The following is a 26305-nucleotide window of genomic DNA, read 5'->3' as shown; positions in this document are numbered from 1 at the left end:
CTGACAAGGGACTGACCAAATAGCCACCTGGAGACTGTCCAGCTAAGCACCAGAGCAACTTGTAGCAGCCAGTCAGCACCAAAGGCACAGAATTTCTACGCAACAGCCTGAAGGCTGTACTGCACCGAGTATCAGAGCTACGGGGGCACAGGACTGCTGTAATGCCTTGAACTGAATGACTAAATCTTCAGCACTGTTTAGACTTGCAGTGACTTAAAGAGGTGAGCTTCTCTGGCACATCAGTTATCTAGTCTTTTTTTTAATGAAATGTAAAATTATGCTTATATCTTTGCTATGCAATTAAACTGCAGCACATACTTACTTATATAGTGATTTTAAAAGACAAAAAAAATACAGGTTTGGAAAATAAAGATCAACTAACCTGGACACCAAGCATCTTTCTTTCTTCTAAAGCATCATCTTTATCCTTTCTGCTGGTTTTTGATTTTTTTTGTAATTGATGGTCTCTGGCATCTTTCTGAATCTTTAGTTTAAGCTCCTGAGCAAATCTATATTACATATCACATAGAGGAAGGGAGGGGGAGAGAAAAGGCTTCTGTTATTCTAAATATCATTAGTTAGTGCTCAGCCCAGGCTGTTGTTATAGCTATCCAAGTAATCAAACAAACCTTGTCTTTTTAAGTAACGAGAAGCCAACTGAATACAATTTATCCATTAAAATAAGTAAAGTCTTACACATGCACACTTTCCACATCACAGTAATAAAGGAGGTTGTATCCCAGTCTGGCATAGATGCGGACACTAAATAAATACACTGTCAGACAATACTACCCACTAACCAAAGTGCTGTGACACTGGGCACACACTGATGAATTAATGTTGTGACAAAGTAATGTGGTAAACATGCCACTGCACTGTGCTCCCATTCAACTGTTCTCCCATTTTTCAGGAAGGCTAAAACCAAACAAAACCAAAACACTTGGCAACCATCAGCTCTGCAAAATCAGCATGCGGTCTTCAAGCACAACTGCTTAATTTCCTTTTAATCTTGTCCTATTTTGAGCAAGAGGTGAACTGTTTACCTTTCAGCAAATCCATCCTCGTTAAAGAAATCGCACTGCAAGAGTTCAGCACAAGACGGTCTTTTGTCTGGGTCAATCTGCAAACACCTCTGTCAAACCAACGTAAACATTAGAAGGCAGATACTTCAGAAATGAAACAAAGGCATTAACATTTCCAAATGAAGTCAAGAAAAACAGCTGCAAAGCTCCCACTTCTGGGGTCTCTTATGCTGAGATAGGCCCAAGAGACATACACTTTTTGCCAGCTACATCCATTCTAATCACTAGGGCTCACAAAGACTGATTGCATAGGTAATACCTGCCACACAAACAGATCCCAGTAAAACTCTCTTGTTTTCAACTACATTTGCTTGGCCGAGGCTTTAGAAACCGTTTTGCTCAAGAGGCATTTCAAGCACAACCAAGGGTTTTTTAGGTTATTTTAGTTACCCAGCATATCAATGCTCCAGTTTATCGCGTGAAGGAAGAAAAAAATCTTTAGGATCAGTTACAAGCTGTATGCTTCCTAGATCCCACACAATAGACGCACAGCTCTGAGAGCAAGGAAAACGTAAGGAGCTGTGTATGATCCACAGAAGAGGTGCAAGGCACGCTACAAGCCTCCCTCAGAGGGTATGCAGTGATCCTTTTGGCTCTGGGATGACTGGCTCAGTCTCCCCCATCATGCAGGACAGCAGCTGAAGCATCTTTATGGTCCTCACTGACCTGCCAACCCAAGCAGTTCGTCGTTGCATGGGTAGTTGAAAGCAAGCCAGATTAACAAGTCCTTTTGGCAGGCTGTATTCAGTTCCCCAAGGCAAGGGACAAGTAAACAGAGAAACGTTTGTGCTAAACTCTAGACAGAACCTCTCCAAGGAACTTCCAAAATGATCAGTTACGTACCTTGGCTAAATTCAGCACTGCAGCAGAGAGCTTGGGGTATCGTCTGTCCAGAGATTCAACCTCCTTCACTTCAGGCAACCTCATGCCAGCAAAGTGGGGGTTTTTATAGAATAACTCTTGGTGTCTTAGAATTAAATTACCTGGAATCAAACAACCAAAGCAACCACATGGAAGAAATGCAGTCCTGCAGAATGTTCAAGAGGCCAAAATACTGGATCAGCATTAGAGGGCTACAATGTGGGTCACTCTCTTTCCGCTCATGCACCATGACTTGATGCCATCTGTACTCACAAGCTCCTAGCCCCCCTTCATAAAAGACACTAAGAAATCACGCTCTCAGAAACAGTTCAGCATACACCAAAGTCTCTTCCCACACTCTCTTCTCCCATCAGGACTTATTGAACCCCTTTGTTAGTGAGCAGGCACCAGCAGACCGACAGGCTGTTCTCACCCAGGCACTTGGTGATATGGTAGAGCTGGTCAATGTCTGAATCTCCGGGGAACAGGGGCTCTCCTGTGAGCATTTCCGTGACCAGACAGCCAATAGCCCACACATCCACAGCCCTGCAAGAAAAACATCCCAGCTCAGCATGGCTTCATTCCTCTCTTGGAGCTAAAGGCTGAGCTGGGCCAGCACCCAGCAAGTCTTAAGCAGGTTATGAGCCCCAGGGGCAGCTTTGGCCCCATAAACAGCAAGATGGCTGTTTTCCAAGCTTACAAGTGCTCTGACGAATGCCAAGGATTCAGCTTCTGAAGCAGGCAAACACTAGAAGAAGCCTGACCAATCTGAAATCAATTTCCAAACCCCAACGCTTTAAACATTCTAGTGCAATGTAATACATAAGAAGATTTTTGCCCTTTGGAGACCACAAAAGTAAGCCCATTTTCTTTCTGCCAGGGCACTTACCAGAAATGAACGTTAGGGACATAAAGAGCTGGACAAACAGGCCTGTGAAAGGTAGTTTAACTTCTGACATGTTTTTGCAGCACTGGAGAACCAGGTAAGAAAAATCTCATTCCTTCCACCCCTTCCCTCCTGAAATGTCTGTCTCATATTGTCTAGAGGGCCTTCTCTGCCTCCCATCCAGCACTCCAGCTGTGCAGGGGGGAAGCAGCCTCCTCTGCTACTAGCTCTGGCAACCAACAAGTTCCTGCAGACAACAGACTAGGAACGTGGCTGGCTCAGTGTCTCCTTCTCCTCTCCTTCTGAGCCAGGAAAGCCTAACACTGGCAGCAGTTAGCTCCAGAGAGGAGGAGAAAAGAGAAAAGCTTCAGCATCTACAAGCGAGTAACCAGCATTCCTTTAACCTGTTTGCCAAGCAAGAGCCCCCTGCCTCCCCCCAGAACAGAGCACCCCGCAGTCCCACAGCCCTTCTGCGGCCTCCCTGCCCGGCTCCTACCTGCCGTACTTGGTATCTCCCACCAGCAGCTCTGGGGCTCGGTACCATCGGGTTGCCACATAGTCCGTGTAAGCTTCCCCAGAAGCTGCCAATGTGCGAGCAAAACCAAAGTCACACAGTTTTACAACTCCCGACTGGGAAACTAGGATGTTCTCTGGCTTAATATCCCGATGTATTATCTGCACAGAGAAAAGCAAGTCAAGACAAATTATTTCCCCATGCTAAAATGACTGACCCACCAGAAACAGTAGCTTTATCACGTTCAGGTAAAAAATTACATTTCTGCAGGCATGGGAAATGCACAGTTTATTTTATCAAGCGCCAATTCAAGTGCACAGATGAACACAAAATCTCCAGGTTTTGTACAGAATTGTTAATTTTATGTACCTCTCTGCGTGTATTTAGCATAGCTATTTTACGGGCACAATTTATTATACTTTAAAGTCACAAGTTTAAAAGTTGTAAGTGTTGCATACCCTGCAGTTAAGCATGAAGAGTATTTTAGGAATACATGTGAGACAGCTTCTCCAAGCATAAGAAGAAATATATACATATATACATCATAGTTACAAGAACACCATTAAATTGGCAAACCTGTGTTACAAATCAGTCAAAACGAAAAACCTAAAAATGTTGAAGGAAAAAAAAAAAAAAAGCTTCTGAAAGAGAGATGATATCCCTCTGCCAGAGGAAAGTCAGTTTTCAGTGAGGTGACACCAGCATTTGAACCCTTTGGACCCCTGGAGCCTTCCTTTGAAGAACTGTCACAGGTCAGTCACAGACAGACTACTGGATTAGCTGATGTCAAGCTCTGACATTTAGTGCAAAACTCAGTCAGGCCCTTCTGCTCAACTTCTATCTTCCAGCCCAAGCTCTATTTCTCTAAGCTTTAATAAGTACCAAATATACATCTCTGTATCTATCCATTCAAAGTTAAGTGCAGAGTGCACTTCGCATGCGTACTTACGTTATGGCTGTGACAAAATGCTACTCCTCTTAAAATCTGAAATAAGTATTTCCGAACCCTGCTGTAGTCTAGTCCGTTTGGAAATGCCTCAAGATCATCAAGCACTGTGTGATCCACGAATTCAAATACCAGATACCACCGTTTCTTCTTTTTACACACTTCTAGCAGGTTCACGAGATTCTCATGCCTGAGTTGCTGTTATAAAACAGGAAATATTTTGTGAGAGCATGAAAACATTTAATGAGTAAACTAAGACCAGACACTTTTAACTACAGCCCAGCAGATACGTCACCCCAGAGTGCTCTTCCTGTCATAGCACCCACATTCATTTGTTCTTAAAATCAGCTCGCCGATATTTCAGACAGGTTTTATTTTGCCACTTTTTAAAGTAACTTGGAGGACTTCCACCACCCCCTCTATGCAAGATACCTGTATTTGGAACCCAGAAATAAATAAAAAAAAAACTGACTAAGGGCATTGCTTTTCGCTGCAAACAGCTCAAGGAGCAATAAACACAGCTTGTTGCTGTAACGTTGGGCTGTGTCTGAGACTCAAACTTATTTATGAGACATTCTCATACAGGTGGCCAAGTAACTCTACACTACCCTGCTAGCTCCCTCAAAGCAGAGTACAAGGTTCAACACCAGCTACTCCTTCCAGATAGGATTTAAAGCACACAAAGAACTTATGAAGACAGTTCTCAATGTTTTATTTTAGAAAACTTTTTGCCCCTCTCAATAACCCAAAGCAGATTCATCTCTTTTCTCCCATATTTCCAGTAAGTTTTACTTTTCTTCTCTTTCATTCTTTTCTCTAGGACTTCCTTTTAAAAATCGCTTAAATCCCCATTTCAAATAGTTCCCAAACCAGTTGCAGTACCTCTGTTCTACCTAGCTGCCAGTTCATCACCAACTACTTAATGTCTGTATCTTAATTTTTCTTATAAAACTGATCAAAGAATTTTCTTTTTCACTCCTACCATACCCAATGCACTTCTGTTGGCACTGCCCGCACATTTACAATAAGCAAGGTGACAGAATACAAGTACACCGAATGGATAAAGTTCAGCATTCTTACCTAAAACACTCCAGTTAACAATTAAACAGCTTTGATTAAACTGTCTCTAGTGGATTCTGAGTGAAAAGTGACAAGCCAAGGATTTGAAGATTTTTGTCCTTTATTTATTATTATGCAGAGGGGAAAGCTGCAGATCTCAGGGACCATGACCAAGGAAGATGCAAAAGGACTAATTTCTGAAGATTTTGTAAAATGATGCTCAGTTAGAAATCGAGAGTGGGGGGCTGTTTTTTGTACCTTTTTGATTTGAATGCAGTACCTGAATTTGCTCGTTACGTGTTGAAACCTCCTGGCCCAGCATCCCTGCCTGGGTAGGACTGCGTGGCTGAAGATGGAGGACCTACGGGTGCAGGAGCTGGGCTGCTGTGCACGAGCACTGCCCTGAACGCTGAGCAAAATCTAGCCAGGCTCTGCCCTCCCTGGCCAGCATCCCCAGGTCAGTTTTTTCCAGCACCAAGACTTGGACTCTGGCAGCTGCAAGATCGAGTGCTGTCCTGTGGGCACTTCTCCGCAGTGTCATCGACATGACTGGAGGTAGGGCAAAATGTTACCAGGTTTGCCAGGGGCAAAAAAAATAGCTGAGGGGCTAAGATCTGGCAAACACGTCTGATTTAAAAGACCAGTTAACGTAGGCTCAGTGGAGCAACTCAACATTAAGAGGGAGAGACTGTAGCTCCCATCCTGGGGCTCAGCAGTGACGGGTTCCTCTATGCCCTTTGTGGTCACATCCATGTCCACAGAGAGGGGTGCTGTGCTAGGGAGGACTGCTGCACAGATCATCAGCAGGTGAACTGCTTGTACAGATGCTGTCACACTCTTAATACTGCGTTTCAGAATCAAGTTTGAAGAAGCTGCAGCAATTCAATCCTCTCAGCTGTTTCCTCAAGCTCTTTTCTCCAGAATAATTTACTCCCTGCACAGGGGATCTGAACAGATTTTGCTGCTTTCAGTAAAGATTACATTTCTGCCCAAACACCAGAACAGAAACAAATAAATAAATAAAATAAAAGGTTCACAGGGAATGAGCAAGTGAAGAAACTACAAGATTAGATCTCTTGATATTTGTTCTCACTGTGAGAGGCCGTTTACTGAGCTATATATGGAAAAGTCCCCCTTGCTAAGTTCCCATTTACCCAGGAAAACAAGTTAATTTCCAACACACCTGGGAGGTGCTACGTGCTTTGACTCAGTAACTAAGCGAGGCGTGCCAGCAGACCAGGTACAATCCAGACTCATGCAAACTTGCTGTAAGCGTTTGAGGGACAATGCTTTGAGCTGCTGGCTGCATCTCAAGCTTCAGCAAGTACACTCCTATTAACTCTAAGTGCCTACAGCTCTTGCAGCAATGGCAGAGATGACTTTCTCCCCTCCTCAGCACAGGGACTTGAGTCTGGCAGACTTGGGAAGAGACTTGTGGAAGCCAAGTTGAGAGATGGCAGGCTGGCACACATCCCCACTTCCAGCACACCCCACATTCTGAGGAGAAGCCTAGATAAACCCCGACTCTAATCAGACTCTCATTTCTTCACCAAAAGAATTTCTTCAGCCACGTCCCAACACTTAACACTTCCACGTGTGCCCTTGCACAGGGACAGACACTTTTCTGTACACACCCCTTTGAGACACACCAAGGTACCTAACACCTCTGGGGGGAGTAAGGCAGGGCAGCGCACACTTTCACTGGAGCTCAGGGAAGAAGGAAAATGCTGCTACTGCTGCTGGAGGTTACAGTGGAGAATACAGGGCCTGAAGGTGGTGAAAAAAACAACTGGAACAGATGTGTATCCTGGCACTGCATCCCACCTGCATCCTTATCAGCCTACTCATGAAGGACCACAGCAGAAAAACCTTGCAGTGAAGCAGCTTAGGAACTTGCAAAAGCTTTCATATAAAGAACAAAGCCAGAACAGGGAGCAGGAAGACCACATGATGAAACACTGAAGAGCATGCAAACAAAAACCCCTTGTTTATCTAAAGCTCCTGGGTATTTTTCCAGAGTATCTACAGCCCATGGAGAACCCTTAATGAACTAACCCACACAATGAGACTACAGAGCTTGCCAGCACGTAACGCTGCTGATAAGAAGCCAACAGGCAGATGGACATTTATGTGAGGATAAAGAGTCCACAGTTGATAACAGACAAATCACACACTCAGGCAGCAAGAGCCACAATGCCAGCTGGCTTCAGCCTAGGGGCTACCTGTTGACCGATAAGGTTCAGGAGTTTGCTGCTTGCCCTCCTGTAGCCTCTTGCAGGCAGTTCAAGCCTGCCAGGAAAGTGCCATAAAAACCCCCTGTGTTCCTAGCAGCAGATTTCCATATCAGATAATGTTAGCACCCAGCCTGGCCAGGCTCACTGTCACACATCCAGGTCACCATTTACCTGCAGATTTTGTACGCTCGACATTTGCCTTGTTTTCAGCAAATCAATGGCAGGAAGGTACTGTCTTTTGGTACCCAAGGCAGAGAGGACGCAATTATTTCCAGGAAGGCATATGGAGACCTTGGGGTCTCTTCGTTTTACCTTTACCTGCTGAATACTGGGCACATAAACAAGCTTCTGACCGAGTCGGGGCTAGCCAGAGGGAAAGGTTCAAGGGGTAAATGAATCCACCATGGCTTGGCTGCTCGTGGGAGCACGAGCAGGACCCGACCAAGCCTGGCTTTGTTGTTTGTGCTTTATAAGCTGATGTACAGTGGTGCCATGTACCCCTTCTAAAAAAGCTGTTGAAACTGACAGAGTGCCTTAAATTCACACCCACCCTCCAGCTTCCCTGGGTAAACACCACTCTTTACATTAGGGAGTCTCAAGAGGCATTTTTTCCCCACGTAGCCTCAATGGGAAGATCTCACCCACATCCGTCAGCTCTAACACCCGTAACACAAGGGGAGCCCTGATCGCAGGCACTCAGCCCGACAACGCTTCAACACCCGTCTCAGCATTCATTAATGAGGAATATACCCCCAAAGCTACCAAAAAGACGCCGGCGTGGTCTTTAAGACACAGCTTCGCCGCCCAGGCCTCCCCCCCGCTCACCTTCAGCAGCTTGATTTCCCTCACGGCGATCTTCCTCACCATCGCGTCATCCTCGCTCTCCAGGAACTTCTTGACGGCCACCACCCGCCCGCTCTCTTTGTGCCGGCACCTGGTCACCACCCCGTAGCTGCCTTTCCCGAGGAAGCCGAGGACCTGGTACTTCTCCATCTCCACACCCCCCCCCCTTCCTTCACAGCCCCCGGGCAGCGCTGGGGCTCCCCGCCCGGCGCCTCACGCTGCCCGCAGGGCACGGCCCGAAGGCCCAGCGGCACCGGGGCAACGGCAGCCACCTGCCGCAGCGCCCAACGGCCGCCAACGGCCGCCGCAACGGCCGCAGCCGCGGGCGCCCCCTCCCGTCCTTCTCCGCAATGTGTTTTTTTTTTTGTTTTTTTTTTTTTTTTTTCCTTCCCAAGCTTGTAGTGTGTTTACGGTGTGCCCGGATGAAAGGTGTCCTGAACAGACCTCCAGCACCTTGAAGCAAAGATAGGAAATGACAGTCTGTTCTTCTCTGCTTTTCAAGGTCTTCAAATCCTCGCTGAGGTCTTAGATACACTAATTTACCTCTTGGGAAAGCTAAGGCAACAACACAAAAAAGCAAAGACAGCAAGCCCTTCTCAGAGATAAACCATTTTAACTACTGGTCTCATCGAGAAAAGTAGCATTGTTTTCTGATGTGATTCAGAAGAGTACGTGACCCTGTCATGTCTTGCATTGAAAGTTAAGGTTCAGCTACATTATGATCCTTGAAACTGTCGTCTCCTTATCATTCCTAAAGAGTGTTTTTTTGATAAAAAATCATCAGTAACAGCTTTTTTTATTTTTTATTTTTTTTTTTCCCCTCACAGTGTTTGAGCCTCTTGGGGTCACTTTTAATTTAAAGTTCCTGTCACATTTTCAGTAGAGGTACATGCAGCAGTTTGAAGAAGCTGCCTCAGAAAATCAGTACAACGACCACCATTCAATATGTTCACTAGTTCATTTTTAGAGAATATCCAATGTGTATCTATGTATGTTTGCCTACTGCTTTTCTGGAGAACTTTTCCCTTCGTGGCAGTGACAATAGGGAATAACAGGATGCCAGAAGGGGGTGTCCCAAGAGCCTGCCAGGGGGTGACATGGAGTGATCTGTGTGTTCATGTACTTACATTTCCCCCATTCATGGTAGATAATTTACAGGTGCACGGAAGAGACTGCACTCCAGCAGGCAGCTTAAATGCTGCGTGACCTTGCTCTTTCAAGGGTTGTATGTTTCCCTCAAGCAGCGAAAGTTTCCAGTACTTTCAGTGGCAGTTCAGCCTGAATCAAGGTGAGACACAGTAGCAAGCTGCTGCTTAAATACAACAGAGAGAATTTCCAGGTTGTCTTCGGGCAGACTTCGTGGCAGCAGAGGGGAAGAGTACCTTCCTTCACATGGGCGCCACCAAACATCCGAATTCTTCACCCATCTGTGCAAGCGTCCCAGGTAAAACCTGGTATCTGGACTGTCACAGATGTGTGAGGGGCAGTCTCCCACGTGGGGAGATAACCCAGGCGGGCAGAATGAGCCAGGTTAGACACAGAGCGTGAGGAACTTGAAGGAGAAGCACATCCCAGTGAGGAAGGTCACCTGCAGCACCAGGGGGCAGTACTGGGAGGGAAGGGGAAAGCAGCACCGCAGCCCCTGCAGCTCTGCTCGCTGCACATTTTAATTCTGCAACATAAACCAGATGCCTCCTGTGCAGCCAGGTGGTGAGAAGGGCCCACACAGAGGTGACGCAGAGTGCTGTACGAAGAGGCAGGGTGCAGGACAGCAGCCAGCTGGGGAATTGAGCTCAGGGCCCGTGCTTCCAGTCAGTTCCAGCCACAGATGAACGGGTCTCAGTTGTAGCAAGGACGTCCTTTCCAGGAACATTTTTGGCCATCCTCTTTTCCAAGCACCCTGCTGGCTAGCGAGCTGTGCCTTTACTGAAGAGCTTCCAGAGAAGAGTAATTCTGCTGACCCAGAGCCAGAAGGCAGAGCTGCTGGGAGACCTGACCAGCTGGATGCCTTCCCCCGGTCCCCCCGGGCAAGATATTGAGTGCCCTCTGTTTAGCAAACCACTTAGCATTTGCCCCACACAAACCACAAATGATACCTTCTCACCTGAAGGGAATAAAAGCGTTTCACCTCTCTTCATGCAATGAGACTGTTACATTAAAAGCCTCTTCAATTTTAGACCTTGTGATTGATTTCTGTTGGCCCAACCGTCAGGTTCAGACCACGCTCAAAGCTATCATCTGCTTCAGCTACTGTTTCAGATCCACAGAGGACTCAATCCTTGCTGTTTCTCCAAAGAAAAAACACCTTGGGCTTAAACAAAAGTTTTGTCACGTTCTCTAACATCAGAGCAGCATCAAGTACCCTCTGAAGACTTGACTTTCACTAAAATAAACCTCAAACTTTTCATCCTCCAATTTGTACTGTGTTGAAATGGTCTTTTTAAAAACAAGCAAACAAACCAAAACTGAAAACTTAAGGGTCCCAATCCTGGCTAAGGGTGCTGTCCTGACACCGACCTGTTTGCAAATAGCTTCTCTTTCAGACAGTGCTTCGGAGCAGGAGGCAGTGAAGCTTAAACAATAATCCCCCAGCAGCGTGCCCCGGTTTTGCAGCCTAACACACAGTTCAGGTTTCCCCAGGGATCGGGGACTGCCCACCAACACCCTCCCCACAAAAAGCTGCTCATTCTCTGCAGCTGCAGTCCTCCATGGCTCTCAGACAGCCTGAGCTCCTTTCTTTGTCCGCTGAGCTGGAACCGTTCTGTTATTGGGGGGACACTAAAAAACCTTACCCAGATAAGAACACCTCCCCCTGACCTGCCCCAAAAGCCTGCCTGGGGGTGAGATGGAGGAAGGTGGAACACCAGTGCAGCAGAACAAACCCAGCAGATACTGTCCTGCCAGCTGGACTTTACAAAGGCTGCTGTTTTGCTGCCCCATTTCCTCTAATTAAATGCATCGCGTTCATGTTCCTTTGGAAAGCTTCAGTATTATGTTTCTCTGACACTCCCTTCTCTATTCTTTTACTCCTTTCCAAAATGAAAATAAAAATAATAATTAAAAAAAAGGCAGACTCTGGGCTGAATCTGAGCAGTCATGCTTTGAATCTGAAGGTGCTCCCAACACCCTTTTTTCCTGTCTCAACCCCAAATTTGGGTCCCTACGGATCTACACCCTGTACTGTAAGAAACTTTATTGATTTGACAGCAGGATTTAGTACTTACTGCTGCTTCACCCTGGCACAGGTCATTCTGTCAGTTTGTGGCCCACCAACCACCTCCCTCCCACCTACCGCACTGTGCCCTGGTATGCTCGTTCCTCAGACTCCCAGGATTTGTGTAGAAGGACATGAGTAACCCTGCTGGCCTTTTCTCTGTAGCCTGCTGGCTTCATATCTCAAAAGCTTGCCCAGAAGCCCCTTGCTGCCCCTGGCCGTGCAGCCCGCTTGGGAGTACTTCATCTATAGCTATCAGCCTTCCTCTGTCCTCTTCCTCCTCCCTCAGCAACACCTGAGTTGTACAAGTGTCATCACACGTGCTATCAACCAACCTCCTGATATCCATGAGGTTATCCAGATAAGATAGGGAAAAGAGCTGGTTTCAAAGTCTTTAGTCCACATTTCTATTTCCTCGCTCCTCTGCCAGCAGAGCGCTCCTAATTTTTCCAGAAAAAAAAACACTTTGCTTTAAGTGTAAATATATGGGCACAAAGCACAGCTGCGTGGGCGTTAGGTATGTTGACGTGATCCTGGGCAGGACGAGGGGCACTGATTCTCCCTGTCCCCTTCATCCAGATAAACGTGGATGCGTGGTGTCAGGCTGGCCACGTGGGAAAGGCACCTCAGCAAGAACTGTCAGACTGGGAGCTGCCTCAGCTCGTCTGCTGCTGACGACCTGGCTTTGGAGAAACCAGCCGCGCTACCTGTACTCCTCGACTTGCTGCGCTGCTGCCTTTGATGGATGGGAGCACACCAGAATTCTCACCGGGCGTCTCCTGCCCCTACCTCAAAAGCAGAGCCTAAAGCCCTCCCAATCTTTCAGTGGTGAAGCGAGGCTGGCCGGACTTGTTACAATCAAGCCGCCCCATCTCAAAGTTTTCCTTTTCAAAGGAGGAGCCGTCTGCTCACGGGTTCATTGATTCCCTGCCCAGCAGGAATGTTTGCTCGGCACGGACAAGCCACACCTCTGATGACTGTAACAGGCAGAGCGCTCTCTGTTTTGATATACTATCAGCTGGGTTTATCAAGGTATATAAACAAAACCTCCCCGCTCCAGAACTCTCCCTCTTCTGACCAGCAGTCCCTGTGGAGCGTGCGGGGGCTGCGACCGAGCTGAGCTCACCTGCTATTTCAAGGAATTTTAATAGCAGGTTTTAAGCTACTTATTTACTTTTTTTGGTCTGTGCAGGAAGTCTGAGCTAAAAAAAAAAAAAAAAAGATAGAAGTATAATTACCCTGGCACGCCTGCATTCCTGCTCCGGGCTCAGGCGGGGAGGGCGTCTTTCTTGTCGGTGCAGGCACATTTGAGCCAGGAAGAGGACCGGATCCCTGGAGATCATCGCCACAAACGCGCGTAACTGAAACCTCCAGCCATGCTGAAACAGATATTATCGGACATGTACATCGATCCTGACCTGCTGGCAGAACTCAACGAGGAGCAGAAACAGATCCTCTTTTTCAAGATGAGGCAGGAGCAGATCAGACGGTGGAAAGAAAGAGAAGCTAACGCAGAAAAGGAAGAAAAGAAGCAGCAAAAGAAGCCACCGCTGAGAAAAGGTAAGTCTCGGCCTGCCAGCTGCTTCCCCCTCTGGCACAGACCAGACCAACTCAACTGCTCCCCACAAACGGGAGGTAGCGTGTCCCTAGGGCAATTTCTTCTCCCAGGGACTGGGAGCAAAAAAGCATCAGAGCTGCATTGCCAAACTGTAACTAACCTCACTTCCCAAGCTTAATTTGGCCTGGCATACAATGGTTTTACTCCCTCACCCAGATACTTTGCCCTTTGCCAAGTTCCTAAACCCCCTTTCCTGGGAAGCTGTGGCTTCCTTACTCCCGGCAGCAGGAGATGCAGCTCATCAAGCATCCCACTGAATGGGAGCCTCTGAACCTGTCCATAAAATAACCACGGACTCAAACGCCTGTCCTGGGGTGCCAGGAACATAGGGGAGCTCAAAAAGTCCCTTTACCTTGTCTGAGGCACCAGATCCACAGGAGTTTCCCTTGTGCTTTTAGACCTGAAGTTTTTTTTGCCTGGATTACACAGCATGTTATACGCTAGCATGGTATCACCGCTCTCCCACCTGCTCTATTTGCAGATAGTTCACCCTCACCCAGGCCCTGGTCAAGGGGGTTGGGAGGAATTAGAGAAAGAAAGGAAATATTGGCATCCCTTGTCCCCACATTCAGAAATGTCCCCTTCTCTGTCCCGGCTGCAGTATTGTGAAATGAAATGGGAGGTGCGTCCTGTGTCCCAGCAGAGCTTTCCCCATGTCCAGCCACTTTTGGAAAGGCTCTGCCAACAGCAGCAGCCGGGGGACGCAGCACGTGGGACACAGGCCCTGCACAGAGTGCTGAGCAAACAGTGTTTGCGAAAGAGCTACTTCTCTTCCAGCCAGCGGGAAGTCAGTGAAATGGAAGCTGGGAGCTGACAACGATGTCTGGGTCTGGGTGATGGGCGAGCATCCTTCAGATAAATCGTATGCAGCCATCTGTGAAGAGATCCAGGCACAAAGGGCAAAGCAGTTAGCAAGCGAGCAAGGCAAGGAAGTGAGGTAAGCACCCTTCACCTGGGGGACTTGGTTGGCAGACACAGAGAAAAAGACATTCCTAGAAATTGGAGGCTGGACACTTCTCTGGGGACTCTCCCCCTCTGTTTTGCAAATTTTCCTTCTCGCAAGGAAGTGGGCGGGCAAGTCCAGCATCGCCACCAGGAAGCAGCACAAGCCCTTTATAAAACCTCTTTTTTCTATCCTTTGATTTCCACCTTGGGGCTGGGCTGGGTGTGGCTGTCACACTCTACTTGCAGACAAAAGGCTCAGGTGAAGGTCGGCTTTCTGTGGGTATGCATGGTGCTGGCGGACACCATCTCCAGCCCTCCCCAGCTCATGGAGCCTCCTGTGATGTCCCTGCTGTGGTCACCGCAGCAGTTCATAGGAAATGGCAGCTCTGTCACCGCAGCAGGTGATGCGTTTGGGTTGCACCGATTCAGCAGCAGGTGCTCCCAATGAGTAATTAAATTAATTATTCCATCTACTTGATCTGGAGATATGATAGCTGCACGCACGTGCTCCATCGTGGTGCTGTTCTGCTCATGTGTAACTTCCTCTCAGATGCTTGGAGAGCAGAAAGTGACTCCCTGGGATTCCTAAGACCTGTCTCTCCTGTTTCAGAGACACCAACTGTTCTGTAACGCCATCCCTGCATCCCCAGCTGGGAGTCCTTGGTGGGACAGATGTTCAGGGGAACAATAAAGGCACTGTGGACGAGCAGAAAGAAGATGGTAGAAAAACTGCTGCTGCTACAATGGGGAAAAGCCAGGAGATAGAAAAGGTACTTCCACCCTTTTCTCCATACTAACCAACCTCATTTGCCTGAGATCTAGGAAGTGCAGCAAATCCTGATTGCTATTGATACAAATTTGAGTGAGAGGAAAGCCAGCTGCCTGTGAAAGGCTTTGCTGTACTCCTAGAAGAAGCCGTGCTGTTACATCCTTCCTTAGGACTTGGGAGGTCCGAGTGCTATTCTCATCTGGGATAGATCTGCTCTGTAGCACTGGACAAGCTACTCTCAAATCCTCTGCTTCTGTTCATTGTGGATAAAATGAGGGTCAGAGTACTCTCCCTCCTGCTTAGTGGCTAGTCTGGACTGCTTTCTGGGCAAGACCAGAGAGCCCATCCCAGGATTTGAGGGCTATAAACTTGCATGTGCAGACAAATGATCTACTTTTACAAGAGATCAGATGCATAGTTTTACCAGTATCCTCTAACATGCATATTTTCAGGTAAAATAGCTTATGACCTTTACAACATAGGAAAGCATCAAATGCAAGTAAGCAGTGCCAGTACCTACAGCTTTACTGAGGTAATATTTTTCTCCAGTAGTAAATACATTCTACTTTTTAATTGGCTACCAAAAAAAGCCATTTGCAGAAAACAGAAGAGAGCAAATTCAATTAACTACCAGTGCAACCAAAGTTGAACGGAAATGTCATGTTGACTCACTGGGAAAAGTCCAATCTCATTCAGTGAGTTTTTATTCAGCCTTTTGCTGCTAACTTGTGTGACTGCATATTGTTTTATTACCCAGCCATGCCATGTCTCAGTATAAAAGCATGATAACTGAAAGCTGGATTTGGGTAGAGTGCCTCTCCCACTGCTGCCAAAATACTGAAGGGAATCCAGTGGCTGACTCCTTTATCAAAAGGCTCTGAATCACACTGGGTTTTTCTCAGCACTGTTTGCTGAAGTTGAGCAACTCTATGTGGGAGATTTTTTTCCCTCCCCCTTTTAAAGGAAGTTATTAGTCAGAGCTATCTAAATAAATAAAACAAAATCCAGCCAACCAAAAATCCCACCACCACAAAAAAATGGAAAACCCTTTCAAAGTTTCAAAAGAAACTGAGGCTTCTTTTTTTTTCTTCCTTTTTTCTTCTTCTTTTTTTTTTTTTTAAATATATATATATTACTTTTTGTTTTCTGACATTATGTTATGGGTAATTTTCCCAGGTTTCTGATGTTTTTGCTAGTAGGAGGAATACAGACGGCAGAGTGTTTCCTTTTCTAGGTGTGGAAAGGGAGGGGAGAAAGCGTTTTTTTTTCCCCTGCGATGTAGTTCCCACTTAACTGTACCTGAGGGAACTGGGCATTCTGCTCTGCCTGCTGCAGGGGAGAGGGGTTTGATCTAAGAAAACGAGCTGCTTCGCTCACATTTTAACTTCCTAGCTTTCTGTCTAGGACAGGGAAGTTGGAAGCACAGGTTCATACTAAGCGTTGTAGAAGATAAAGTGTGTCCTTGGTAAGCCGCGCAGCGCAGTTAACTCGTTACTCATTGTGCTGTGGGAGGCAGGCTGAGTCAAACAGGGAGGTGGGTGGGTGTTTGCTCAAAGACAAGGCTAACTTTTTCTCAAAAGACAGGTCTCAGATACCAACCTCTGCCAGTGTAGCTGGACTGGTTTTAGGGAAGAGACACGCAGCTTGTTGGGTCAGTCTGACAAGCAGCAGTTTGCAGCACACAGCAGCAGCTGAGCACAGGCAGGTAAAGCTCTAGCAGATTTTGAGAGGGAAGGAAAGGAAGTTGTCCACTTCCCGGGACCACTCGGGATCATCACTTAGCAAATCCAGGCAGGCTTGGGACAATCCCGACACCCCTGACTCTTTCTCCTGTGGCATGTATCACGTAAAAGTGAGAAGGAGTGAGCAGCTTCTCCTTGGCACCAGCTCTAAAAATGCAGAATGCTCCAGCCTGCCCTGTTGGGGCCTCTGGGGAGGGCTGTGAGAGGAGGGCAGCCTGCAGAGCACAACGCGTGGCACTCCCCCACCCACAGCTTTCCAGCTGTGGCAGCCCAGCACTGCTACATGGCACCCGTACTCTCCACCTGCAAATTCTCCAAATTTGCAAGCACGTACTCTACAAAAGAGTAAAGGTCCTGATGCTGCATTAATTTTTCACTGCTCTTTTTCTCTGTCCAGAAGGAAGCCAGGGATGTTCACCAGATGCTGGCAGACTGCCACATGAGGAAGGGTGGCTTCCCGCAGGTAAGTTGCAATCTAGGACCTAAAACCACATTGAGGCAGGCCCAGACTTTACCCTAGACTTCCAGTCAGCCTCAGAGACTCACCTGACCCACAAATGCCCACCTCTTGGACCAGTTTTACCCAACATTGCCATATTCCTCAAGTGTGGTGTTACAATTCAGACTGGCCAAAAGGCAGGCCAGCCTGGCAGACTGGGCAACACCATGGGACGATGTTCCTGATGATTTCTGGTAGACTGTTTTCCCCTATTTTCTCTGTTGTGACCTGCAGTAAAGGAAGAGGGTCTGCATGTTGTTGAAACAAGGGATTCACAAAAAAGAATGGAGTTCTCAGTAGTTCAAGGCTAGCTAAAAAGCAGGGCTAAAATGAGCCTGGGACAAAGCACTAAGCATACTATTTCTTTCACAGACGAAGGAAGCACCAAAGAGAAATTCAGAAGAAACCGCAGCCCCACTGAAGGCAATACCACAAAGCCACACAAGCTCAGAAAGCCAGAGTACGCTGCAGAAACCTGATGAGAATGAGCCTGAATGGCAGGAATCCTGTAAGATCTTAGGATGGCCTTTTCCTATGGGGCTTGAGAAATCTTAGGGCTCTGTGTGGTCATCTCATTCTCCTGCAAAACTGGAACTGAGTATTTCTCAGTCAGTGGCTGGAGAGTACTGCCAGAAACTACGCTGCTGCATTATCAGAAATTTTTCTGAGTCCACACAGCACTGAGACTAGAATTGGGCAGGAAATGGAAAATGTATCCTACAGAAAAATCACCATTTGGAACCATTTCCTCATTTCAGTCTTTTCTGTATTTTAAGCTGATTTTCTTTTTAGTTGAAATCTGATAGCTTTGAACACTAACAGTGCCAAGCAGAGTGGGTCCTGCTGGCATGTGGTAGTGCTCAGATAAATTTAAATTTGTTGATTAAAATAATCAACAAACAGCAGCCACGTAGGTGTAGCCAAGACAATTGATTTTAAACCAGAGATTGCCTTTGGTAGAACTTTGCAGTAACCATTGCTCATGTGGACTAGGATAATGGGTGGCGAGGAAAAACTAAAGAGGGCAATTTCATAAGCACTTTATTCATGGCAAACTGCTTTCACTGAGTGAAAGGAGCCCTTTTTGGACTTCAGAAGGGAGCAAGGAGGGCTTTTGCTGCTCCATAAAATTTATTTCTGTGCAGAAGGTCAGCACAAGGCCAAAGCAAAACTCCTTTGTGCACAACTGAGCCACAATGTGGAGATGTGGGCTGATCCAAGACCTTGGAAATAATATAAAACTTGAAAAAAGAGGCCACATAACATATGAACAAGGGGCCAAATCTCCTTGCTTTCTACCATTTCTTCAAGGCACAGTCCTCCCATCTGCTTCCTTACCATGCAAAAAAAATTTTTTTTTTTAAATCCCATCTAAGCAGATCACCTTCTAACATAACAAATCCAAACAATAGAAAGGAAAATGACAAAACAGTATGAGACTTCTAGTGACATCTGTCTGTGCTGCCAAGTACTTCCTGAACTCTCTGCTTTAGTCACTATGACAGCTACATTTCCTTCAGAGATCTCCCAGAGTAGCTGCATACTTCAAGGGTGATTTTTGTAAAATAGCTAAAGAGTTAAAGAGACATTTTGACTCGATTCCTTTTCATGGAGTCTTGCTGTCCAGCTTCCTCAGAGACTGAAACAAAGGCTTACAAGCTTGTTATATACGAAATATCCTCACACTCTGCTTGCCTTTGTTTCCACCCAGCTTCAAATTCTACCCCTCACACTTCCTCTCCTGGGAAGAAGGAATATCGGAGAACTTGATGTGTTTTTTTTTTTTTTTTTTTTTTCCTCAATTCCTCCCCTGCTGTTCAGTAGATGGCAATGCAGTACTACCAATTGTTTTCACTTCAGGCCAAGGGTTTTATTTTTCTTACTAATAAAATAAATCTGCAGTTGATTACAAAAGCAAGGAGAAAACTAGCCTATCTCAGACTGGAGAGCCAGTTACTCCTGCAGACTCCAGGATGTGCTACTGGATGCTTATAACCTGCAGAATCAAAGCAGTATTTCAGAAAAAAAAATTAAAAATCCAGCCAAGTTCTCTACTTCCCATAACAATCACAGCAAGACTTTCTTCCCTCCTCAAAGTCCATCAGGATTTTCAAATCCTTCAAAAGATTGATTTGGGGGTCATTTCAGCAGTTGTTTTTGTTCTTACAAATGAGTGCATCTTTCAGACAGTGGCCAGAGTAGCTGAGCCACTACAAGCTTCTGTGGAAGATGAATGGCTTCCAACTTAGGCAACCTCAAGCGCCTCCTTGAGAACACAGGATGGGGAGAACCTTAGTCCCACAGACCCCTCCCTCCATGGTAACACTGCCTATGCCCAGGGCTGGAGCACAGAGAGAACCCAAATGCTCTGGAATGAGTTATTCCGCAATTTCAGCAAGCAGGGAGATAACCAAGGGGCAGCAAGCTTAAAACTTGCCTGCTTGTTCACTCCTGTAGGACTCATTTTTTGTTCCAGTGCGGAAAGCCAAGGCGGCAGACGAGAAGAGACGCTCCCTTGCGCAACAGGCCAGGGACGACTACAGGAGGCTTTCGCTGCAGGGTGTCCGCAGAGGGAAGCAGGCAGATATATCCAAGAATGCCACAGCAGGAGATCGACGACCGCTCCAGTACCCGCCTCTCCCACCCAAGCCTAAACTTCTACCTTCTGTGATGGCAAACGGGAAAGCAGTTAGGTAAGAAACATCCCTCTGCACTCTTGAGGGATGAGATTCTTCTGCTCTGGCAAGGGCTGGCTGAGATGAGAAATGTTACCTGTCCTCCTTGTGTGGAGGAGACACTCCACTGTGAAAAACAGGCTAGAAAATATTCCAGCCTAGGGTGTGAGGATTGGGGCAGAGCTGTTGATTACAGTGATGAGGTGTATTTGTTCACTCTGGGAGGTTTACTGTCCGATTGGGATTCTCATCGACATTCCTGTTCCCTAGATAAGCTCCCACACCAGAAGCCTTGTTCCTGTGACACTCATACAGTTCTGTTCAGTCTTCAAGTGATTTTCAGTGACTCCAGTTCACCCAAGGCTACTTGGACAGGAGTTGCTTCTGTCATGTTGTAACAGACAAGAACAGGTGGTGGCTTACTGCAAAGGGATCCACCTCCACTGAAAACACTAGAAATCCAGGTTTGGACTATTAAAAACAAAGATGAGGGCTTAGCAGCTGAGGATCAGCATCCATGTCATGGTGTAAAAGTTGCACTGTGTGTTTTCGCCCAGCTGAGGGAAATGCCACTGGAGCTGCTAACCAGCGTGTCCTCAGGTTCAAACCCTCAGCCTCCTGTTCCTGGCCCCCATTCTCTTGTCTCTGCCCCTCCCAGAATGCCCAACCTCTGCATTATACGGAGCTTTTGGACATAAAAAGACCCTCTTCTGACAGAGTCAAGTTCTCTTACCTGCCATGTGTGAAGTCAGACTCAGTGACAGGTTTATATAGCAGAACATCCTAAAGCCCAGAAGACATACATCTTTGCTGGGTGTCCACTGAAAACCACACAATAATGCTGACAGCTTGGTTATCGTAAGCCTGCTGTTTAGGGCTGTTCATAATACAATGAACAAAAGGTAATTCTGCTAAGGACTCAAAAGCTGTTTGAACTTGCACAAATTCGCTTTCTTTTGTAACAGGAAAGAGGGAATCCAGAGGACAATCTCCAGTTCCACTGAAGAAAGCATCATCAAGTGGTTCAAAGAGGAGCAATTCCCACTCCGAGCTGGCTATCAGAAAACCACAGACACGATAGCACCGTGGTTCCATGGTGAGTTCTGAGCATTTCTGCCCCCACCCAAACTTTTAAGTTGGTACTGCTAACATGGCTGCTGCAAGAGGCTGGGCCCAGGAGCTTTTCAAAGGTGCATAGCTAAGTTATCAATTTTAAATGTGTATAATAGCTTAGATTCCTTTAAATTCCTCTAGTATTACAACAAAGTCTAGGCTAAAGTCTCAGAACAGAGGCCAGATCTTCTCAAATTCTCATAGCCTGTTGATAACAAGCCTACTATGCCAGGAATTAAACAGCATGAAGTACAGTTAGCATGAGACCATGGCCAGCTACTGGCAATGGCAATACAGCTCCTGGACTAGAGAGTAAGAAAACATGCAGGTATGGAAGCACTGTGAATTAGTTTCAGAATGGCAAAGCACACTTCTTGTGAAAATTGTTCCATCCCCTCCTCTGCAAATGCTATTTTCTCTTCAGCTCTGTGTTTCGGTTTCCAACAGGTATCCTGACTTCTCAGAAAGCAGAGGAGCTTCTGAGCAAAATGGTGCCAGGGAGTTTTCTGGTCCGGGTCAGTGAGAAAATCAAAGGCTACGTGCTTTCCTATCGGTCTGTGGAGGGATGTAAACATTTCCTTATTGATGCCTCCAGCGATTCCTACAGCTTCCTCGGAGTGGACCAGCTACAACATTCAACACTGGCTGACCTTGTCGACTACCACAAGGTGAAATTCTAGCAAGGCACTCGTTAGCTTTTTGTTTGTGTAGCTGCCTCAGGGCGTTTCAAAATAAGAAGGAACAGATTTAGTTGTCATAATGTAGGTAAGTAGGCCCATTTTTGCTACCATTGAGTATCCTTTGTGATGCTCCAGAAGGGTTTGCCAGCTTTATAGGGATGTCTCAGACAACCTAATACGTCTCAAATGTCTTAGACCTGAATTGCTCTTCCTGCAGTGGGCAGAGGACCTTGCACAAAGCTCAAGGTCCTACATATTATTTAGTAGAAATACTGATAAGGTGATAGGCAGCATACTTACTCAGGCATTTTTGATTTTGTCCGTTGTTGTAGAGTCCCAACAGGTCAGGTAAGCAGAAAAATTGCTGGTCTCTAGCTCTGGAAAGAAAGAGAACAAGGTATCTTTATAATCTCCAAGCAGACAAAGGGCTGTACTAAGCAAAAGTAGCAAATAGGGAAGGGAAGGGAAGGGAAGGGAAGGGAAGGGAAGGGAAGGGAAGGGAAGGGAAGGGAAGGGAAGGGAAGGGAAGGGAAGGGAAGGGAAGGGAAGGGAAGGGAAGGGAAGGGAAGGGAAGGGAAGGGAAGGGAAGGGAAGGGAAGGGAAGAAGGACTTCTTGCAACAGTAACACCAAGTGTTTGCTAGCATTGACTGCACTTGCATAGGCTCCAAGAACAACCAAAGCCTGCACTCGTTTATTTTAAGATCTGCCTAGGGACACGACAATCTTTTTGCCTAAAGGTCCATTTATTTTTTGTGTTTCTTTTCAGTAAGTGCCTAGTATAATGCATACATGGCTAAACCAAATTGAACATGGGGAAAATATCTATGCTTATTTGCTAGAGCTCTTTCTGGACTGCTTCAACCTGCTTCTTTTGTGTGGATTTCACAGTCCAGGCTGAATCTGTTGAAAGCAGGAGCTAGACAGCTACTGGTACCAAAGCTGGAGGATTTAAAGCCTGGCTGTGCATGTCTATATTAGAATCACACCCACAGTCTGCAAAGAATCCTACAGACTCCACTGCACTACAGCAGATGTGTGTGGGAGTAGGGTGAATCTACCCTGGTGAAATGCTCTGGTGGGTTCTGCTTATCTTCCACTGGGGGACCATGAAAGAAGGCAAGTTCCCACCACGCATCTGTTGCTGGGGTTGGGAACAAGATAGGAAGCAGAAACCCTGCTTCGAGGGAATTCTCATTAGAAAAGGGCTTGCCAAAGCAGACGGCACGTGCTCACTGCAGGATCCACCCTTGTCCCTCCCACAAACAGAGCCAGAAGCTCAGATCCCACTCGTGGGCACCTCTGCCTGCACTAGAACGACTGCAGTGAGCTTGTAGTCCCGCTTACCTGCATGCTGCACAGTCCTCGCTCCAGCTCTTTCCAGGCAGGACAGCACTGCATGCTGTAGGAGCTGTGGTCACCTACGAGACAAGCAATGCTGTTTCCAAGAACTACCAGAATCACACCACTGGGTTATTGCACCAAGCACTGACATTACTTTGTGAAGGCAGAGGGCAGCCCTGTGGATCTGTCCCCTGAATTCCCAGGGCTCTGAGTCGTACTGCACAGCAGAACAAACAGGTCCATGCAGTAACGGAGGCAGGGAGACTGCTGTTCACTCCATGACTCTGTGATAGGTCGGGTGTATCCTGGTCTGTTTGAAAAGTGTTTTAACTTTATCCTCTGCCAACAGGAAGAAGCCATCACTTCCATGGGGAAGGAGCTGTTGCTTTACCCGTGTGGTCAAGAGGACCACGAACCAGATTACATCTCCCTCTTTAAGTGAACCTCCCAGTCTCATCACGTAGCCCTGAGCCTGTTTTCACAAAGACCGCACTTCAAACTGGAGCTGGCTGATGCTTACCCGAAACTTGCCTCAAGTGCCTCTATTTTAAATCCTTCACAACAAAGCAGTAGGAGGATAAGTGCTGTCGTGGGCTTCTCATTTCAACAGGATGCATCAGCCCAGCAAGCTACAAAGCACCCAGAAATATCACGCACATTGGAGTGAATTGGATGATGAAGTATCAGCTGCACGGGGAGATACTGCCATGTATTTTCATTGGGTTTCTGCAGATTTCCTCGGGGACATCTATGTTCAAGCTGCCTTTTGCTCTTGACTGCAAGGTTGTGTGCTGCCTGGGAAATAGATTGGTATCTGCAATTGAATGAGATCATAGCTTCCTGAAGGCACCAAACAACTCGGAGAAGTGAATTGGTCTTGAAAGTAATTTGTATAATGTGAAGCTTAATCCTGTAAAATGCTGTGCCCTTGGAATCAAGGATGTTCAAGCCAAACATCCAAGCAAACCCCTGGTGCCTTTCAGTGACGTGTTCTCTGTAGAGGGATTTTTATGAAAAATGCATTTTAAAAGTTCCTTTAGTTTCTGAATATAGACTCTCACTCTTTTAACGTGTATCTATATACCACGCTGGCCTTTCTGCATAGAGGGGGACTAATCTTTTGAAAGGGAGAGAGGAGAAGGGATACAGAAATTTGTTTGCAAGAAACATGCACAGAGCCTAAACAATGTAAGAAACAGGGCATATCAGTATTAATAAAGTTTACAGAAATGTTTGCCAGTAAAGAATGTTATTTTCCAAAGTGGAGATATTTATTACAAGTTGTGTCCAGATTACTGCATCTGTTGTGAACTTTAACACAGAACTATTTCTTTCAACATAATGTTCTCTCTTCGTATCTGTTAAACTGCTCTTGAAAAACACAACTCAGAATACTGGGGGAGAAACTGGACAGAATCACACAACAAATTAATTCTTATCCTGACTGCCTCCATTTGAGTTGCTGCATGTGACAAACTGTACAGCTGAGGGTTGTGCAAATCTCCTACCGTCATCATTTGTTAGAGATGTGACCCTCAAGTGAGCAAGTGCTCAGATGTTTACCTATTCCTTTCCTTTGGGCGGATCAGGGCCACTCTGCTAAGCAGCAGCAGTCAAAACCTTCCACCTTATATCGACCTGTATTTTGCAGAACATAGATTAAAAGAAATTCTTGTAAACATCTGGTCTTAAAATTTGCAGCTGTGCATGGTGATTTCCATGCAAGGATGGAGGGCAAAACCTGCACTCCAGTTGCAGCATGTTTAACTAGAGATGAAGTCTTAATTTAAAGTGAGATTCTGAAAGCAACGGCAGTGGCAGGACAAATGATTTATGGAGCTTCTTGAGCACTGTAATCCCATATATCAAATGGGTATTTTCAACATAACCAGCATTGATCATGGGAAGGAACACTAGATTATTTATAGGGGAAAAAAGCCCTCCTTCCCCATTAATGAAGTGTTTCTTCTGAAAAACATGGCCAAAATGAAAGGTCATTCAGAGATCTGCAACACTCGAGAAAAGTCAGCATCTGCTCTCTCATGTTCTCAGGTGAAGAGCATGGCAGAGCTGTTGTCCTGCTGGAGACAAATCATGAAGTGTTTTGCACAGCTCTGGGCTGGCAAAGACAGGGGACTGAGTCTCCTTTAAAGAGACAGTTCGAGAGGCAGTGTTAACCTGCAGAAACCAGGTGCAGGCTGATCTGGCACAGACACAGCAGGACCTTACAGACACAACTAGTTGTAGCTCTAAGATCTACAGTAGGCCAGCTCGGTGTTTGAACAGCTGATTAGTGGACCAGTAGCTTCATGTACTTTTATATTCTAACTGCTTGTTTGCAAGTGCTGGCTCAGCAGGGCCCAAGAAAAGCCACCATCAGTGTTCATATCCGTCCTACACATTTGAAGAAATCATGCCTCAGCTTTTAACTCACAGCTTCACTTGTCTGCTGTGAGGGAAGAAACCTGAAGTTTGATACCCTCATCTTTAGATTATTGTACTGACAGCAAGGGCAGCAATCCCTGCTAGAATACGTGCCCTAAGACTGGCTCTTCCACTGTTCTGAAAGCTAGTTACCCTGAAAATGAGTGGAGCCAGGATGACTTGAAGCAGTCAGGAATCAGGGATGCTGGTTTTACTCGTCTTAGGGTGCTTCTCTACAGACTCTTTCTTCAAGGGATACTGTGAAAGGATTCCAGGAGTCATTGCATTTGAAGAGTGCATGCAATCATGACACCTGGAAGTACGGGGCAATTTGTTTTGCCCAACACCTCTGCGCCTGTAGCCAGAGCATGCACAGTCTTCAAAAGTAAAGCATGGAGCCCCCGCATGGCCTCTCTGACTGTGCAGGGTGACCTGTGTTCCCTCCCCAGCTCACATTCAGTCAAAGCTGCCATTCTGGGAAGGATCACAAGCTGTCTGTTTCTAGGACAAGGAAGGTAGGGAGCTGCTTGACAAAAACAACAATTCTGTTGGACGCTCTGTTTCATCTAACTGGCCTGAAAGATCCGTCACAGCTCCTACACTTCTCATAGAGGTGTGGATAACAATAACTTCCTCCCTTTCTCCTGTTGTTTTTCACCTTCCCATGTCAGTGCAGTCTCCACCTTTAAGTGAGCCCTACCAGACTTCTGCTGGGATTAGATTTTTCTGTGCTTCTCACTCGGGTGGCCAATGACTGGGGGCTGGTTCTCTCCATCCCTGGCTCAATCCCGCCTCCTGCCAAACTGGGTTCTGCAGCCGAAGGACAGGAACTGCTCAGACAGTCTAACTCCTGGCATCT

The 26305-nt window shown here is 46.5% G+C and overlaps 3 protein-coding genes across 5 annotated transcripts in view; 1 reads left to right on the top strand and 2 right to left on the bottom strand.

The window, feature by feature from the left end:
* The window catches only part of CDKL2 (cyclin dependent kinase like 2), a 20191-nt gene extending 5445 nt beyond the window's left edge, over window positions 1–14746 (bottom strand). The window contains exons 1-8 of one of the 2 annotated variants that reach the window (XM_084516614.1): window positions 14677–14746; window positions 12878–13018; window positions 4293–4487; window positions 3326–3504; window positions 2377–2489; window positions 1926–2065; window positions 1044–1132; window positions 383–509 (exon numbers count right to left, since the gene is read on the bottom strand). In XM_084516614.1, the coding sequence (XP_084372740.1) occupies window positions 383–509; window positions 1044–1132; window positions 1926–2065; window positions 2377–2489; window positions 3326–3504; window positions 4293–4487; window positions 12878–13018; window positions 14677–14715 (1023 nt within the window). In that variant the 5' untranslated portion in view covers window positions 14716–14746. Of the gene's footprint in view, window positions 1–382; window positions 510–1043; window positions 1133–1925; window positions 2066–2376; window positions 2490–3325; window positions 3505–4292; window positions 4488–8407; window positions 8741–12877; window positions 13019–14676 lie in introns of those variants that run through there. The other variant, XM_084516615.1, reaches the window with a different exon arrangement.
* Window positions 12889–24266, top strand: SH2D4A (SH2 domain containing 4A). The gene is made up of 9 exons (XM_084516630.1): window positions 12889–13199; window positions 14035–14194; window positions 14813–14972; window positions 17111–17176; window positions 17585–17720; window positions 19689–19905; window positions 20853–20983; window positions 21448–21668; window positions 23372–24266. Exons 1-9 carry the CDS (start codon window positions 13016–13018, stop codon window positions 23462–23464), a joined length of 1368 nt encoding a protein of 455 aa, XP_084372756.1. The 5' UTR covers window positions 12889–13015; the 3' UTR covers window positions 23465–24266.
* The window catches only part of CSGALNACT1 (chondroitin sulfate N-acetylgalactosaminyltransferase 1), a 51866-nt gene continuing 49820 nt past the window's right edge, over window positions 24260–26305 (bottom strand). The window contains exons 11-12 of one of the 2 annotated variants that reach the window (XR_014692196.1): window positions 26147–26305; window positions 24260–24660 (exon numbers count right to left, since the gene is read on the bottom strand). The gene's annotated coding sequence lies outside the window, so the exon portion shown is untranslated. The other variant, XR_014692195.1, reaches the window with a different exon arrangement.

This window comes from Aythya ferina (assembly GCF_964211825.1).
Source record: "Aythya ferina genome assembly, chromosome: 4".
Lineage (NCBI taxonomy): Eukaryota > Metazoa > Chordata > Aves > Anseriformes > Anatidae > Aythya > Aythya ferina.
Note: the sequence above shows the minus strand (reverse complement) of the source record. Positions and strands in the feature narration are given on the sequence as shown.